This window comes from Cornus florida, unplaced genomic scaffold, assembly GCF_030987335.1.
Source record: "Cornus florida cultivar Cherokee Brave unplaced genomic scaffold, ASM3098733v1 CherokeeBrave_3.0.0_Hap2_Chr10, whole genome shotgun sequence".
NCBI lineage: Eukaryota > Viridiplantae > Streptophyta > Magnoliopsida > Cornales > Cornaceae > Cornus > Cornus florida.
In genome coordinates this window covers 47,786,461-47,802,529 of record NW_026775580.1, presented here as the reverse complement: position 1 = coordinate 47,802,529, position 16,069 = coordinate 47,786,461, and the positions used below count along the sequence as shown (strand labels likewise).

The 16,069-nt window shown below is 35.7% G+C and overlaps 2 protein-coding genes across 2 annotated transcripts; both read right to left on the bottom strand.

Moving 5' to 3' along the window:
* Nucleotides 1-1,204: 1,204 nt before the first annotated feature.
* LOC132277563 (protein FAR-RED IMPAIRED RESPONSE 1-like) lies at nt 1,205-6,045 on the bottom strand. The gene is made up of 5 exons (XM_059779410.1): nt 5,062-6,045; nt 4,842-4,919; nt 4,616-4,729; nt 3,051-3,146; nt 1,205-1,330 (listed from the first exon to the last, which is right to left on the bottom strand). Exons 1-5 carry the CDS (start codon nt 6,043-6,045, stop codon nt 1,205-1,207), a joined length of 1,398 nt encoding a protein of 465 aa, XP_059635393.1.
* Nucleotides 6,046-6,331: 286 nt separating this feature from the next.
* On the bottom strand, nt 6,332-6,907 carry LOC132277562 (protein FAR1-RELATED SEQUENCE 5-like). The gene has a single exon (XM_059779409.1). The coding sequence runs from the start codon at nt 6,905-6,907 to the stop codon at nt 6,332-6,334; it is 576 nt and encodes a 191-aa protein (XP_059635392.1).
* Nucleotides 6,908-16,069: the final 9,162 nt, after the last annotated feature.

Below are 16,069 nucleotides of genomic sequence, written 5' to 3'. Positions count from 1 at the left end.
AAAATTTTACCTGCCCACGTGGTTACCCGGCCCGCACCGTACCATTTTAGGCGGTTTTGGGTAAGGATGATTTCAACTAATCAAAACCATAGGCAAATTACTTAAGTACTTTTATTTCAATAGTATATATATTTACCACTATATATTAAGTACCCTATATAACAATATTAAAGTAACAAATGAATTTGATTAAAAGGAAAGTTGCAATGGTGAAGAATTGAAGAAGAGAGAACAAACAGTATTGCAATATATTTCAACAATAAATAAATTGTGGTCTTAAACGGGGCGGGCCGGGTACCCGCGGGGGTAAAAATGTTAAACGGTTACAGGGATGGGGTGAAAAATTCCCCCTTTTTTGCGGTTTGGGACGGGGACGAGGGCGGGGGCGGGGTTTTTAATCGGGGGCGGGGGAGGGTACACTCGCTTAAACCCGCCCCCGTTGCCATCCCTAGTCCTAAACCAATAGTCTATTGTTGGTCTCAGTATTCGATTGGTACATTTTTTATCATTTAAGTACCATACAGACTCTTGTGCAAAGGTGAGTGTTTAAATTTGGTCGATCATATATCTGCCTTGATATTTATGGCTTAACTAGTCTGTCATGTTCACCCTACGCCCCCATGCATATATATACCTTCATATTTATAGCTTAATGAGAGAGACTACAATTATGACGGGTTTAATGAGAGATATTTTGGAGTTACTACAAATGGACAACCATTTCCTATCAATTTAACTATCAAATTGTCACCATTTAACTCCCCATTTATGGTAGTTTAGTGACAATTTAAGCCATCATACATATGTAATTTTTCTTTCCTTTTTCCTCATCACTTGTCTAATATTATTCTTATTCATCATTTTTTTTTCACACTGCCCCTATGCATATATATAGTAACATGAATTTATACATATATATGGCTTCATATTAAAATGGCTTCATATAGTAATGTTCACATTGCATAACAAGTAATGTTCATTCCTAAATATATATGGCTTCATATATCATTTAATATCATACATCATACACATAATTCTTACACCAAAAACATACAAAAAACACACCATCATATATACATACATAGAAGGTCCAAACCCAACACAGCAAAATAGAGAACCTTCCAAATACTCCTTCATAGCAAACTTTCGCATATTGATAAGGGGTCCTTTACAACCAGCCGCCTCCAAACACAGTCGTCCTTCCTCAGGTTCTGTCATCGCTTTTGGCGTCAGAGGAGTTGAGAACTTCCAAGACCTGGTTGTCATACCCATCATTCCATAGTGCTTCAAGCCTCTTCATGCGCCGATCCAGTCTCTTCACAATACTCGACTAGCGAGTCAAGTCACTCCCGAACTTATCTAAACGCATAATAAGGTATTACAGGGTAGGGGGAGGATCTACAATAGAGGGTGGTTGACGCACAAAAATGTGTCCGAAGGTGGGGTAATTGGGGCTGACTGTGCGTCTTCTATGGTTTGGTAGCACACCATTGGTTGGCCTAGAGGAAGACATTTTCTTGTGGGTGCTTCTAACACTTCTATTGACATATATTTATAGTACAAGTGGTGGCGCTGTGGGTGGGAGTGGTTGTTGAAGCTATTTGTGATTCTAATCCATAGTTCAATTAATATTCAACTACCCCAGTACACATTTATTATTCTGTTGGGATTCTATTTACATATTATATTGATTTTATGTACGTATGTGTTGTGATTTTATGTACTATAAGTATTGGGATTTTATATATGTATGTATTGCGATTTAATGTACAAATTTCTTGAGGTATTATGTACGTACGTGTGTGGATGGTACATTTTTTTATCCTTCCAAGTTGCATAGTGAAACTTGTGCAAAGTTGAGTGTTAAAATTGGACTGAACTTTTGTACAATCATTTGTTATTGTCCACTTATAATTGCCAACATAAATGATTCAACATTTGTTTAATCCATGTAAGTAAAACAATGTAGGAATGTTTTCTACATATTACTTTATTTTTGTCCTACCTTGTAATGTTTTGTATAAAAATAAATTTTTTTCAAAAAAACAGAAAAATGAGGTATTTTGAAATACCTCTTATTGTACAGAACTCGATGATAATGGGACTCGAAGTTTCATTGGTATATTTTTTATGCTTTAAGTAGCTTGAGTTACATTAATATTTCTGATCCATGAATTAATATTCAACTACCCCACTACACATTTATTATTGTGTTGGGATTATATTTACATATTATATTGATTGATGTCTTTGATCCGTGTAGGTCAAACAATATAAGAATATTTTCTACACATTATTTTATTGTTTTCCTACCTTGTAATGTTTTGTAGAACAGGCCATCAAAAAAATTCATTACATGAAAAAGGAGGTATTTTAGAATACCTCTTTTCTAAACTTGCCACTCATTTATACTGAGACTCGAACCCAGGACAAAGGGTCAACATATTCCAACACCTAAGCCATCCATTTTTGGTCTCAGTGTTCCATTGGTACATTTTTTATACTTTAAATAGCTTGGGTTACATTAATATTTCTGAACGAACACTCTATCCAATTTGGCAGTGAACCTCCTTTGTATTTCTGCCTTCCAAGACATAGTCACACCCAAAATAAGACATACATTTTGTAATGTTCAAACAGTGAATTTACAAAAGACGGTGATACTTAACATATGAAAAATGTTACAAGCATGCAAACAATGAATACAAGATAAATTACATGATAGCTAAAGGTAACAAGGGCAACTGAAGTAGGCCATAAACTTTGTACAAGAAGTCCAAAAGGTTACAAGGATACACACAATCAATGATAAGTCAATTACATGACAAGTTTCTTCTCAATATTCAAAGAGTCGATGTTGAATTGGATGATTCATCCCCGACGTCATTGCCATTCGAGATGTTAGCGTCACATTTGCTTGCCCAGGTGTCTTTAATTAACCACAAGGACAACAAATGTAATCCAAATAATTTTTGTAAACAGTTATCTATCATCACATTTATAATGAGAACAATGACAAAAACATTAGTGGAGAAGGAATAAATGATTACCTCATCACCTCCCAAACGTGGAGCACTTGATTCATCATATGAAGAGGGCGTATTGAACAGTTGACATGACAACATGGCTGGATCGCCAATATCAGCCTGAACCAATTATATTGTTGACAATACATATTAAGGTAAGACGAAAGGAGGCATTAGGCAACCCCTATAATTCATTGCTATATGATTTTAACCACAGCATTCATCAGCTTTGTTTATCTGATATTCTAGTGGATAATGGATAATTTACATGAGGCACTAAAAGGTTTAGTCAGACAAGAGTTTATACAACACTGGATCAAGGTCTTATGAACCAAGATTAGGATAATGTATTTCCAAGTTCACATATTATTCTTACTCCACAACATTCATTTCAGATCATAAGGGACTTAAAGTGAAAATTCCTTTGCACATTGGTGATGGTCTAAAGCCTTTCGTTGGTTTAGAATAAACAAGCACTGGTTGGCAACATTATCTCTGATTCATAGTCATGGGTGGGAATCTAATCCAAAAGGTGCTATACTATTTTACATTGGTTACAAGGGTGTACAAAATTGCCTGATTTGTAAAGTTTAGGTCTGTTTTTAAGAAGGTTATTTGTATTAACAAGTCTCTTGATCAACTATAATTAACTTTAGCCGAGAATCCTATAAATGATGTTTTCATTGAGGAGTAGGATATTAGACACAAATTTGAATGTGCTAGCTCTAATGAAGCAATTCTTCTGTCTCACAAGAGAAGAATTAGATGGATGAAGGACCAAGATAGGTACAGAAAGTTTTTGCATCAGCAAATTAAAGAGCATACGGCTAGAACCAATATCACTGTCATTCAGGATGCAGAAGGGAATTTTATACATCATTATGGGCATATGAAAAACAATGTGGAACTTCATTTTGGGGCACAATAAAGATATTATGAAGATAAGAGGAATTTTAAATGGACGAAGCTTGCTGCTCCTCAACAAGAAAGTGGTTTGGGGGTGAAAAGAAGAATTTTAGATATTGATTTATCTGAAAACTGTGTATTAGCTTCGGATTATTTACTGTCCAACGATAGGAATTCGATGGTTGGGTTGTTCATGTTACCTAAGGAATACATCTTTTTGGCAAGTCATTCCAAAGGTTTCAGATACTTCTACATGGAAGACTATAGTTGCTATTTGGGGGACTTTATAAAGATCAACTGTAAGTATGTTATTGGAAAAGGAACTAACATCAACATTTTTCTTCGTCCTTGGTGTGATGGTAAAATGATGTCAATTTTTTTATCACATACAGTTTTCGATCAAGAGTTTTGGGGAATTTATTGTTGCAGGTCAACGAAAAATGGATAATATTCTAACTAATCTACATTAGTGTTTTGCATTAGGTTTTAGTGTGACTTTTGCTGATGTTGCCTGGTCTGGGCAGAGTTTGGTGTAGGATATGTCCCATGTGACTTTTTCTGATGTTGCCTAGTCTGGGCAGAGTTTGATGTAGATCAGTTGTAATATATTGTTTAGATGTATACCTGAAATTGGTCCATTTGGACAAATAGAGAAAATAATGCATCTTAATTAACACACTTACATGGTTATTTGATGAAGTACATGGTTCACCAATATTAAGCTGTTTGTTGTGGAATATAGCTGGTGGTGTTACGTAAGATTCTTCATTCAAAAATTCGACGGGAATTTCTACACCCTAAAATATTTTATATAAACACTGTCAATGTAATTTTAAACATAATGAACATGTTAACCAACTATCATGAATAGTGACTGCTTATATATAATATACTTGCAATAATACTCACATTCACTAACACGTAGGTCGGGGTTGACGGACTATTGCTACCACCGACGTCTCCCAAAATAATGGCTTCATTTGATATCTAAAACATAAAAAAATTTACTTTCCTCCACTCACGAGTGTTTTATAATGAAGGATATAATGTTATCAAATCAAATTTATTTTGTTCGCATGTTCAAATAGTTAAACAATGAAATAGTAGTGCGTGCGACAGTAACGTATACTTGCCCTGTTGCTTTCGTTGACTTCTTCCTTTTCCCATTATTTAACTCTATGGCTGGTTTCAGCCTCTTAAATCGTCCTTTAGAGGTATCTTTAACTTTCAAGGACATGGAAATTATTCCACTGTTGCTTTTCACCCTTATTTTTCCCTTACCCCTTAAAATTTTCTCTGCAAACCTAAGACAACAAGTTATTTGTATTGTTCTTTTCCAGTCTAACGCCTTTTCTAATAGTTCATTATATCCTTCGGGATCGTGCGATGCAATAAAAGATATTTTAGTCAGTATACGACAAAGCGTCCTATGCCATCGCCTTATCTCAAATTGAGGATCCAGATTCACGTCGGTGGAAACAATTTCCTCCATCCTACCATCTCTAGCATTTCTAGTCCACCTTTTTATTATATATCGGGAAGGCAACTCATTCACAAACATGCACTCTTTAAGGATTTTCAGACTGTGCCTACACAAATAACCATCTCTTTCAAATTTACAACATGAGCATGACAATTCATCTTTAAATGTCTTGCACACACGACGTTGCACCACATCCTCACTTGCAACTTTATAAACACGGTGTCCATTGTTATCCAAGTCACTGCAACTAATAACAGACTGACTTGCAAGAGCAGCTAAAAACTCCTCCTGAAAAAGCTTAAATATTGCCTTGGTGTACACCTTCCCCGCTTGACGTAATATGTGGCACTTTATTTTTAGTTCTGGTTGCCTCTCCACCAAGCCATACTCAGCTTCATACTCCTTGTACCGCTTGTCCGACAACAATCTGTCAAAGTGTGTAAAGAATTCTGGTAGAATGAGTTGTCTGGAAAGGTAATACTTCCATTGACCATTGAAGCTTTCACTCAATTGTGTGCTACTCATTCTTACAGACCAATCGTGCTTGACAAATGCCAAGGCCCATTTATGTCTCAAATCTAACAAAGTGGAAAGCCATTTATTACCAACAACACTATACTCTGCAATCATTAAATCCCATTCCTGATAAAATCATCCTCCTCCTCAATTTCAAACATTAATTTTGAGATGACCTTCTTTATTCCTTCAACGCATTTAAACAAAAATAGTAAGTTCTTCTGCACATTATTCATTAAGTGCCAAACACATAAATGATGCTTCGTCACCGGTATGACCTGCACGATTAATTAACTTAATACCCGTGTTGCAATACTGTAAATCCTAAAAATACGACTAAAATAATACGATTGTTTCAGCATGAAAGTGACAAGAATGGAGATGCATGAAAGTTATTCACCTACTTTAATGCCTTCGCCATTGCAGCGTCTTGATCCGTAATAATCGTCTTTGGCGCTTTTCCGCCCATCGCTTTTAAGAACGTTTCAAATAACCAGACAAACGAATCCGCTGTCTCATCATACATTAAGGCTACTCCAAACATAGCGGTCTCCCGGTGATGATTCATACCCAAGAAAATTACAAATCGTCTGTTGCCATGTACCACTTTGTATGTTGTGTCGAAACTGATAACATCTCCAAACTGGCCATAATCAATGATCATTCTACAATCTGACCAGAATATATTCGTAATCATTTGCTCAGTATCTAGTTGCAAGGAATAAAAGAATGAAGGATCTTCACAACCACGCGTCTCAAAATAATCCACAAGCCATGCCGCCTCTCCACAAAGAAGCTCCTTTTGTTTTCGCGTCCTTAAATAATTTTTAAGATCCACTTTCAAGTACCCAACTGATTTTTTGCCACCGGACTGTGTTCCCATCAACTCATATGCATTATAAGCTGGAACTCCTGAATCCGAAGCCAACTCAACATCGATGGCCTGGACTGAGGAAATTCGTCGCTGGGACGGCATCATGTGGCTACATTTAGCAATTATGAATGGATGGTTGTGACTTTCTACAAATTTAGAAACTAAGTACTTTGCCTTTGTCTTGTCATATCTAATAACCATACGTGCACTGCAATTGGTTCGTGTTTCACCCGGGAAGTCTTTCTAAATACATCTCGTTTGTCAGTCCCCTTCACACCTTCTTTGCTACAAACTAACGCCCTTGATGTAATTCTTCCATTAACTTTATTGTCATACTCCTTCCGAATGCTAAAACCAATTCGACCACCATATGCATTGTCAAAAATTTATGCCTCTTCCTCACTATCAAACTCCATTTTATACCTTGGTTTCCATTTAATCACTTCCGGTTCTACAACAGGAACTTTTCGTCTGTTTGTTGTGTCTTCAATATTATTTACTTCACCTTCCATTTGAACGCCTCAAATACAAAACCTTTTCTCACATATGCACAAAATATTGAATTAACAAAAAATAATTTTACTTCTACATCCCAAGTATGCTCCATCTCAATGGCTCAAATACAAAACCTTTTCACATGTATGCCCAATCAAATAAAAAAAACCTTTTCACATGTATGAGAAATGAAATTTGACATATATCTCATTCTGATAGGGTTCTGAACCGTATTAGGTTCCTAACACATTCATTTCATTTCAAGTATATCCCAGACAAACAACGATAAAAATCATTGTTGCCACAATAGAACTTATATGTCCAACCAACTGATGCTAATTTCACATACACTTTCTGAAAATGTTGGGATTAATGTTACGCAAAATTTGGGATTTACGTTACCAAACAGTTGGGATTCACCTTACGAAATAGTTGGGAATCACCTTAGGAAAAATTTGGGATGAACGTTTTCAAGAAGTTGGGATGTGATTTATGAAACCTTTGGAATTCACATAAGGAAAAATTTGGGATATACTTTACAAATAGTTTGGGATTTATATTACGAAAATTTTCGGATGTACGTTAGGAAAATGTTGTGATTTACTATACAAATATTTTGGAATGTACATAAGGAAGAATTTGAGATGCTTAATAGCAAAAACTTGGGATGAAACTTAGGAAAATGTTGCGATGCAACCCCAATGACCAAACATTTTCTTAACATTGTAACACTCTGAAACACTTTTTTTCGGCCACTCATGTACCCTACAAATCCTCTCATTTTTTATCCTCACAAACAAACACTCATACCCCTAATAACTGCATAATGAAAAAGCCATTAATTCAAATCCATCTCTAATTTTCTATTTCTGGGTTTTTTACCAAAATTGTGTCTATATATATTTGTTTCTGCCATTCAGTTCTTATAGAAATAAGATGATTTCCTTCAAAATCAAATCTCAAAATTATGAATCGTACCTGTTTAAGGTTGGAAATAAGACGATCTCCTACTTCGATTTGGAAATACACTCCTGCTTAGCTTTCGAAATACACTGCTGCTTCTTTTTTGAAGGAAATCTGCAATTTTATTGCCACTAACAGAAGCGCTGCTTCTATTTGGAAACAATTTGTAGCATCCATATTTTAGGTTAATTCACACAACAATCGCTACTTTCGGATTCTATTTGGAAAGAAATAAATTTTTAAAATGACTTCATTCATATTTTGGGACAGAAGAAGTGTAGGGCGGTATTTTATTTCTATTTCAAATGACGCCTGAAATGAGGGAGGGAAGAGGAAGAAGAAATGAGGGAGGGAAGAGGAAGAAGAAGTGAGGGAGGGAACAAAAAGGGTATTCTTCAACAGTATATATATATATTATTTATATATATATACACACACCAAATTCTGTATTCCAAAAATATATTTTTTTACCCAAACATGGTTAACACTGTTCATTGACCCAAAATGGAGGAAATGGGGTACTGTGGGACTTGAGCTGATCCTGGTCCCCATAAACATACACTTCACCTACTTTATTATTTTTTATTTTTTATGAAGTGACAATCACATTTAAAAACACCCCAACTCCACAAGTGTTGTTATATAATCTTTTTCAGTAGTTAATTATGAAAATTAAGTGTCTATTCAATTATCAAGGTTGAATAATCTATTGGTACGTTCTCGCCTTCAAAAGTAGACGATCGAGAGGGTTTAAGTTTTTGTAGAAGCAAAAGTAAGTGTATGGTATGGGTATGTTTCTTGCCTTGGAAAAAAAAAAAAAAAAAATTTATTCAATTAAGTGCATTTGACAATGCAATTAGAATATCACTAAAAAAATACATGTGTGAAAAACAATCGTCTTTACAAAATATGGAATTCCACAACTGTTGTAAAAAATACTCTTATGCTTTGTTTGGAATAAATTATTTTAGGATTTGGAAAAGGAATCTGAATTAGAATAGGAATTGGAATTAAAATGAAATTCTATTTATATGTTTGGAACAAATTGGATTTAAAATGGGATTTTGAATAAAAATAATATAACACAAATTGGATTTATTTTATTGTAAAATATACTCCAAAGTTAAAGACAAATAACAGGAATGATTACGTGATAAAACTCTGTAACATGAAATTTATTTATATATATATATATATACAAAACAATTATTGGTGTGACCAAGCGTGTGCACAAAATAATGCACAACACTTTAGGTTTTGAAATAATGTCAAGTAGACACCATATTTTATAATTTATAAAATCACTAAACACTTATACTATGGAGTATGAAGCGAGCAGGATCGTCCCAAGAGATCTAAACAAACTTGGTTTTTGGAATTGAATTCTACTTTAGTACCTATATGATTGCTGAAAAGAGATTTTGTTTTGTGATTAGAACTAATTTAAAGCTAAATGATTGCAATAAAATAATAGATTTTAAAAGATTGGAAAGAGACTTAGGGTGTAGGATTCACCACTAAGCACATTCCCTAACTCACTTACTTTCAACTAATTGTAGAAAGAATTAAATGTAATTCTAATGTAGCTAATACTTACAAAGAAAAGTATGAAGTATCAGTTTCAACCTTGAATTGCCTACCTAATAACAAATAAACTAAAAGTAGTGCAATTCACCAATCCAAAGAATGATCCATCAATTCAAGTTACAATTCTAGCCTACATTAATCTAAAAGATAATGTATTTGTGACAATAAGCATGGAATTCAAACACAGGCATGGATGGTCTACTTACCTAGGAATTAATTGCAATTAAACTAATTAAATTTAAATTGAACTAACTAAGTAAGAAATTAAACTAATTAGAAAATGAATTGACCTATTTGTGTAGTACCATCCATCTAGTAAAAGCAATTTCCATCAAATTGGAATACAAATACAACTAATTAGCCATATGTATAGACATCACAAGAATCAACGTACAAGGAATTCAAGTATAAAACTTATTTATTCATCAACAACACTATTGCCCTGAAATAGACATAAACATAAATTAGGAATAAAACATAAAAATAAGATAAATGCAAAGACTAAAATACCCTAACTTAGGTGCTGAAATGTGCAACATTTAAGCACTTATCAATTATTAAAGATAATATTGGCAATATTAGCTTTTATATATATAAATGACTTATCTATGAATTCTGAAGAATTGGATAATATGACTTTTGGTTATAAAATTCTGCTTCTATGACTTTTTGTTATAAGTAAATTTTAACAGACTTTTAGTTATAAAATTTTGTATTGTAGATTTTTCAAATTCAAGAATACTGGTGGTAAATCAATCTCAATCTGTTAAACGTAGTTACGTAATTTAAGATATTAAAGTATACTAAACAAAAAAAAAAAAAAAAAATTGGTGTGAACTATGGAGGATTGGAGCAATTCTGTATTTTATATAGATTTTTCAAATACAAAAGTGGTGTGAATTATGAAAGATTGAAGTATGACTTTTGGTTATAAAATTCTGTAGTGTACATCTTTGAAGTACAAGAATACAAAAGTGGTGGTAGATCAATCTGTGAAACATCGACCTTTGGTAATTTTGAGAAATCCATTTCTCAACACTCAAAGGAAAAATATATATATATATATATACACACACACACACACACACATTAAAATAATGGTATTATTATAGAGAATGAGATATGGTAGTAGATATTTAATAGGATAGAGTTTAATAGGAAGAAGGGTTTAATAACAAGAAGATGTTGGAGGGTTAATTAAGGAAATATATAATTAATGAATATTTATACCATCAAATCCTGGCCTTTTAGACTGGATTTGAAACGCAATTAAAAAGGTATTTGAAATCCTATAATTATCAAATTCCATTTGTAATTTTGTAGTTCCAAACAAGGCAAATCCTGTTTCCAAATCCAAATTCCATCAAATCCAGCATTCCAAACAAAGCGTTAGGTGTTGTTTTATATTCGTTTTCTACACTTAATTATAAAAATTTAAGTCCTTATTTAATTAAGTGTATTTGACTATGCAATTAGTAAATCATTTGAAAGAACTTGTCACTCAAAATGGTATAAATTTTTAAGCAGTAGTTCAGCACTTAAAATTCTATTCTTACAACACTTTTGAGAAATGACTTTTTTCTTTCCTAGTTGGTACTCACACACACGTCTCTTCTGAGACTTAAACTCCTGACCTCCCTTTGGGAAGTAAGAAACTGATACCGCTAGGCCACTGGCATGTTGGTAATGATATATATATATATATATATATATATATATATATATATATATATATATATATTTTTCATTCAATGCTCTTACTTTTTTTAACTTGATAAGAAACTCACATACCTAATTTGTCTCTACGAGGACCGGAAAGCGAGGAAATACCATTAGGTTACAATGTTTTTTTTTGTTTTTTTTTTTTTTTTTTTCTTAAGGGTAAATGTTAATTCTATTAATGTAAATATGATTTTCAGCCCAAAAGATGGAAGTCCATGTGAATGGGAGAACAAGTAAGGACCCAACCCAATACTAACCAAAGGTTAGGCTTAAACCACAACTATAAACCCATACCAAAAAAGGCCCCAAATTAAAAGAGCCCTTGACTAATTACAGTCACAATTCCGGTGGAGAACCCATCGTAGCTGAAGCTACATGAGTCTGGAGGTCGTGGAGGGGCTCTAAGTATGCAGCTTGGTCGTAGAGGAAGTGTGTGTCCCATGACCCATAGTGCCCCTTGCCGAGTTCATGCTATTGGTAGCATTAGGATGTGATGCTATGAAGCCCTTTTCGAAGTATCTAACTCTAATAAACTTGGTGTTACATAATGAAGAATTGAAATCTCGACCTCCTTGGCACGTCCCCTTTCGTCTTTTGGGCACTTTGGTCATTCCATCGTCATTGAAGCTCCGGCTCTCAAGCCACACGCCGAGTCAATGACACCAACGATGACATCTTGACCATAACTCGAAGCTGGCAATAGTTCGGCCACAGGATTGAGGGGAGAGGAAACAACGGTGTGGGAGGTGTGAAGAGTCAGTTTTGTCAGCATAATGTCACGGACTTGAACCTTTTCAAGCTACCGTGCGGCCTTAGACACTTTCAAGCCCCCCTGAAGCGCTAAGTCAGCCTACCCGAGTGTGCTAGCTTAGTGAAGACTAAGGCTAGACAAGTGTTTTGCTTACTTTGGTGTGTAGGAAGAGGTTAGGCAAGTGAGCAAGAGAGTTTGGAAATGTATAGAACTTGTATTGCTTGAGAGGAGAGATTACAACTTGGTTGCTTGGTGAAGAGCAAATGAACTCCCACCTCCTATTTATAGGCCTTTGGCCTTACAAGAACATTCTAGATGTGTACAAATGTGTGGCCTAGATTTAGTGTCTAGAATCCTCCAGAAATATCTACACAACTCTAGAACTATCTACTATGTACAAGACAAGTCTAGAGAATTCTAGAGAATTCTATACAACTCTAGACAAGTCTAGAAAAGGCTAGACAACTCCACACTAATCTAGAGAATTCTGGAAAGTTCCATACTTGTGTAGAGAAGTCTAGAAAGCTCCAGTCCATACAGGCTCCATATCATCGTCTGCTGGGCGTCTGCGTGGCGCCTACGTGGCATAGCCTCTTGGTTGCGGGGTGTAACATTCTCCCCCACCTAAGCTCGCGACGCCCTCGTCGCGTCTTCTTGCTTGAACCGCTGGATATGCTCCGCGAACTGCCATAGTGTATCCTCATGCTCCCAGCTCGCCTCACTATCTGGCAGGTTCTTCCACTTCACTAAATACTCTGTATATTTGGGCACGCCTCTCCTGCTCATCACATGATCTGCAAGGATACAATTAACTTCCTTGTCAAAAGATGTAACAACGGCCATGGGTGCCCTATGCGATATGCCCCGAGTAAGGTCTTCCGTGTCTTCATGATAAGGCTTGAGCATGCTGACATGGAAGACTGGAAAGTTCCATACTTGTGTAGAGAGGTCTAGAAAGCTCCAGTCCATGCAGGCTCCATGTCATCGTCTGCTGGGCGTCTGCGTGGCGCCTGCGTGGCATAGCCTCTTGGTTGCGGGGTGTGACAATAAGCTGAGACAAAACCAGGAAACTTTCTTAGGGAATTAAGTCACCTTGGGAGAGCAAAGCACTGAAACCGGTGAAAACAGTGTTATAGGCGGAGATAAGCTTATTTTAGGTGGATTTTGGTGCTGTGGAGTCAAGGATGGACGTGTATCAGTGGTGGTGGCTAGGAAAGAGTTTAGGCATGTACAACTTGTCCATATGGACAATATAGGTCGATTTATCTATTGCATTTGAGTGAAAAGAAGTAGCAAAAAGAAAGAAGATCAAGTGGAGAAGATGAGCACTAGTGAGGAGATGAATAAGAGCTGGAAATCCCATTCTTACAGTGCTTGGAAGAAGGAGGTGAACAAGAGTTGGAAGACCAATCTTAGAAATGACATACAAAATGCACTCTTAGCTGTATATATAGTCCAAACAATTGGCTGTAATCGTATCGAGCCAAGCCGAGCTCAGACAGCTCGATTGAGCGCGTTTACTTCTCTGATTATGTGTATAAAGTGTGTTTTTGTGTGTCCACGGGTTAAAACAGTCGCAAATCACTCCAGAAATATAGTATTTTAAGGGTTTTTTTTTACTTCTCTGATTATAGCTTCTTCTTTTTTTTCTTTTTTTCAATTATGGTAATAGTTTTACCTTCAAAAAATATGGTTTAATGTCCTATAGTTGTATTTCACTTTCTCTTATTTTATTTATTTTATTAAATTTTTTTTTTTTTTTTTGAGGATTTCAACTATTGTAAAACTTTTAAAGCTTGGTAGTTAGAATTGTTGGATAGTGTGTGAGCTGGAATAGAATTGGCAGAATACTAAGAGAGAGTTATTGCCAACTAGTTATGGTTGATAATATATTTTGAAAAAAATTACTTATATAATTGAAGGCCGTGTTCTATGGCTTTTGTTACTTATTCCAAAAAATAGCTGCTGCCAAGGTAGATTTTTAATTGTAGCACAAGTTCACAACTGAAGATTGAAGAAGACTCTCTCCTTCAACAACCCCCTCTGAGAGAGTCTTCTTCAATCTTCAGTAATTAATTTGATTTTCCTTTTTTTAACATCAAAAGTTAATAGGGGGTTGTTGAAGGAGAGTCTTCTTCAATCTACAGTTGTGATACAATTAAAAATCTACCTTGACAGCAGCTATTTTAGGGAATAAGTAACAAATGCTACTACTACTACTGTCCTAAAAAAAAGTTGCTGCATAGCACATGGCCTTCAATTATATAAGTAATTTTTTTCGAAATATATTATCAGCCTTGACAATAACTTTTTCTCTTAGTATTGTGTCAAGCTCACTATCCATCAATTCTAACTACCAAGTTTTATAATATTTGAAATCCTTGAAAAAAAAAAATAATAAATAAAGAGAGAGTAAAATACAATTGTACAGAAACGGACATTAAAACATATTTTTTGAAGGTAAAACTATAACCATAATAATAAATAAATAAATATTATAATCAGAGAAGTAAAAGTAACCCTTGAAATACTATAATATATCTGGAGTGATTTGTGACTGTTTTAACCTGTGGACACACACTTTATATAGAGAAGTAAACAAGCTCAATCAAGTTGTCTGAGCTCAGCTCCGCTCGATACGATTACAGCCAATTGTTGGGACTATATATACAGCTAAATAGGAGTGCATTTTGTATGCCATTACTGCGATTGGTCTTCCAACTCTTGTTCACCTCCTTCCAAGCAGTGTAAGAATGGGATTTCCAGCTCTTGTTCATCTCCTCAATAGTGCTCATCTTCTCCACTTCATCTTCGTTCTTTCTGCTACTTCTTTTCACTCAAATGCAATAGAGAGATCGACTTATATTGTCCATGTGTCCATCGTCTATGCCGAAGGTCTTTCCTAGCCACACCACTGGTACACGGCCAACACCCAAAATCAGCTTATCTGTGCCTCTGCGCCTATGACACTGCTTTCACCGGCTTCAGTGCTTTGCTCTCCCAGATGAGCTCAACTCCCTAAGAAAGTATCCCGGTTTTGTCTCAGCTTTTGCTGACAAAACTGTGACTCTTCACACCACTCACACCTCTGTTTTCCTCTCCCTCGATCCTGTGGTCGAACTATGGCCGGCTTCAAGTTATGGTTAAGATGTCATTGACTCTGGCGTGTGGCCTGAGAGCCGGAGCTTCAATGACGATGGAATGACCAAAGGGCCCAAAAGATGGAAGGGGATGTGCCAAGGAGGTCGAGATTTCAATTCTTCATTATGCGACTCCAAGCTTATTGGAGTTAGATACTTCAACAAGGGCTTCATGGCATCACATCCTAACGCTACCAATAGCATGAACTCGACAAGGGACACTATGGTCATGGGACACACTTCCTCTATAGTTGCCGGAAACTATGTCGAAGGCGTATCCTACTTTGGTTATGCTTCGGGGACTGCAAGAGGGATTGCACCACGTGCTTGGGTGGACATGTACAAGGTTGGTTTGAACGAAATTGAAGACTGCTACACTTCCGATTACCTCGCTGGTATGGACCATGTTGTGGTTGATGGGGTTGACCGTGATGTCCATTTCGATAGGCGTTGAGGGTGTTCTTCCGTTATGTGAGGACCCTTTCGCCATATCTTCATATGGAGCCATTGTCTGATCAAGAAGTTACAATTGCTCCAACCCTTCTGAGGATTTGAATTATCCATCATTTATTGTTTTGTACACCAGCAAAACAACAATGATCACTC

What these genes read in the sequence shown, in the direction of transcription:
- LOC132277563 (XM_059779410.1), bottom strand. Translation starts at nt 6,045, where the DNA reads ATGATTGCAGAGTATAGTGTTGTTGGTAATAAATGGCTTTCCACTTTG. An exon ending in GTACTTCATCAAATAACCAT is followed by an intron (nt 3,147 to 4,615) that starts GTAAGTGTGTTA and finishes TAATTGGTTCAG; the next exon opens with GCTGATATTGGCGATCCAGC. An exon ending in CACGTTTGGGAGGTGATGAG is followed by an intron (nt 1,331 to 3,050) that starts GTAATCATTTAT and finishes TTGACTCGCTAG; the next exon opens with TCGAGTATTGTGAAGAGACT.
- LOC132277562 (XM_059779409.1), bottom strand. Translation starts at nt 6,907, where the DNA reads ATGCCGTCCCAGCGACGAATTTCCTCAGTCCAGGCCATCGATGTTGAG.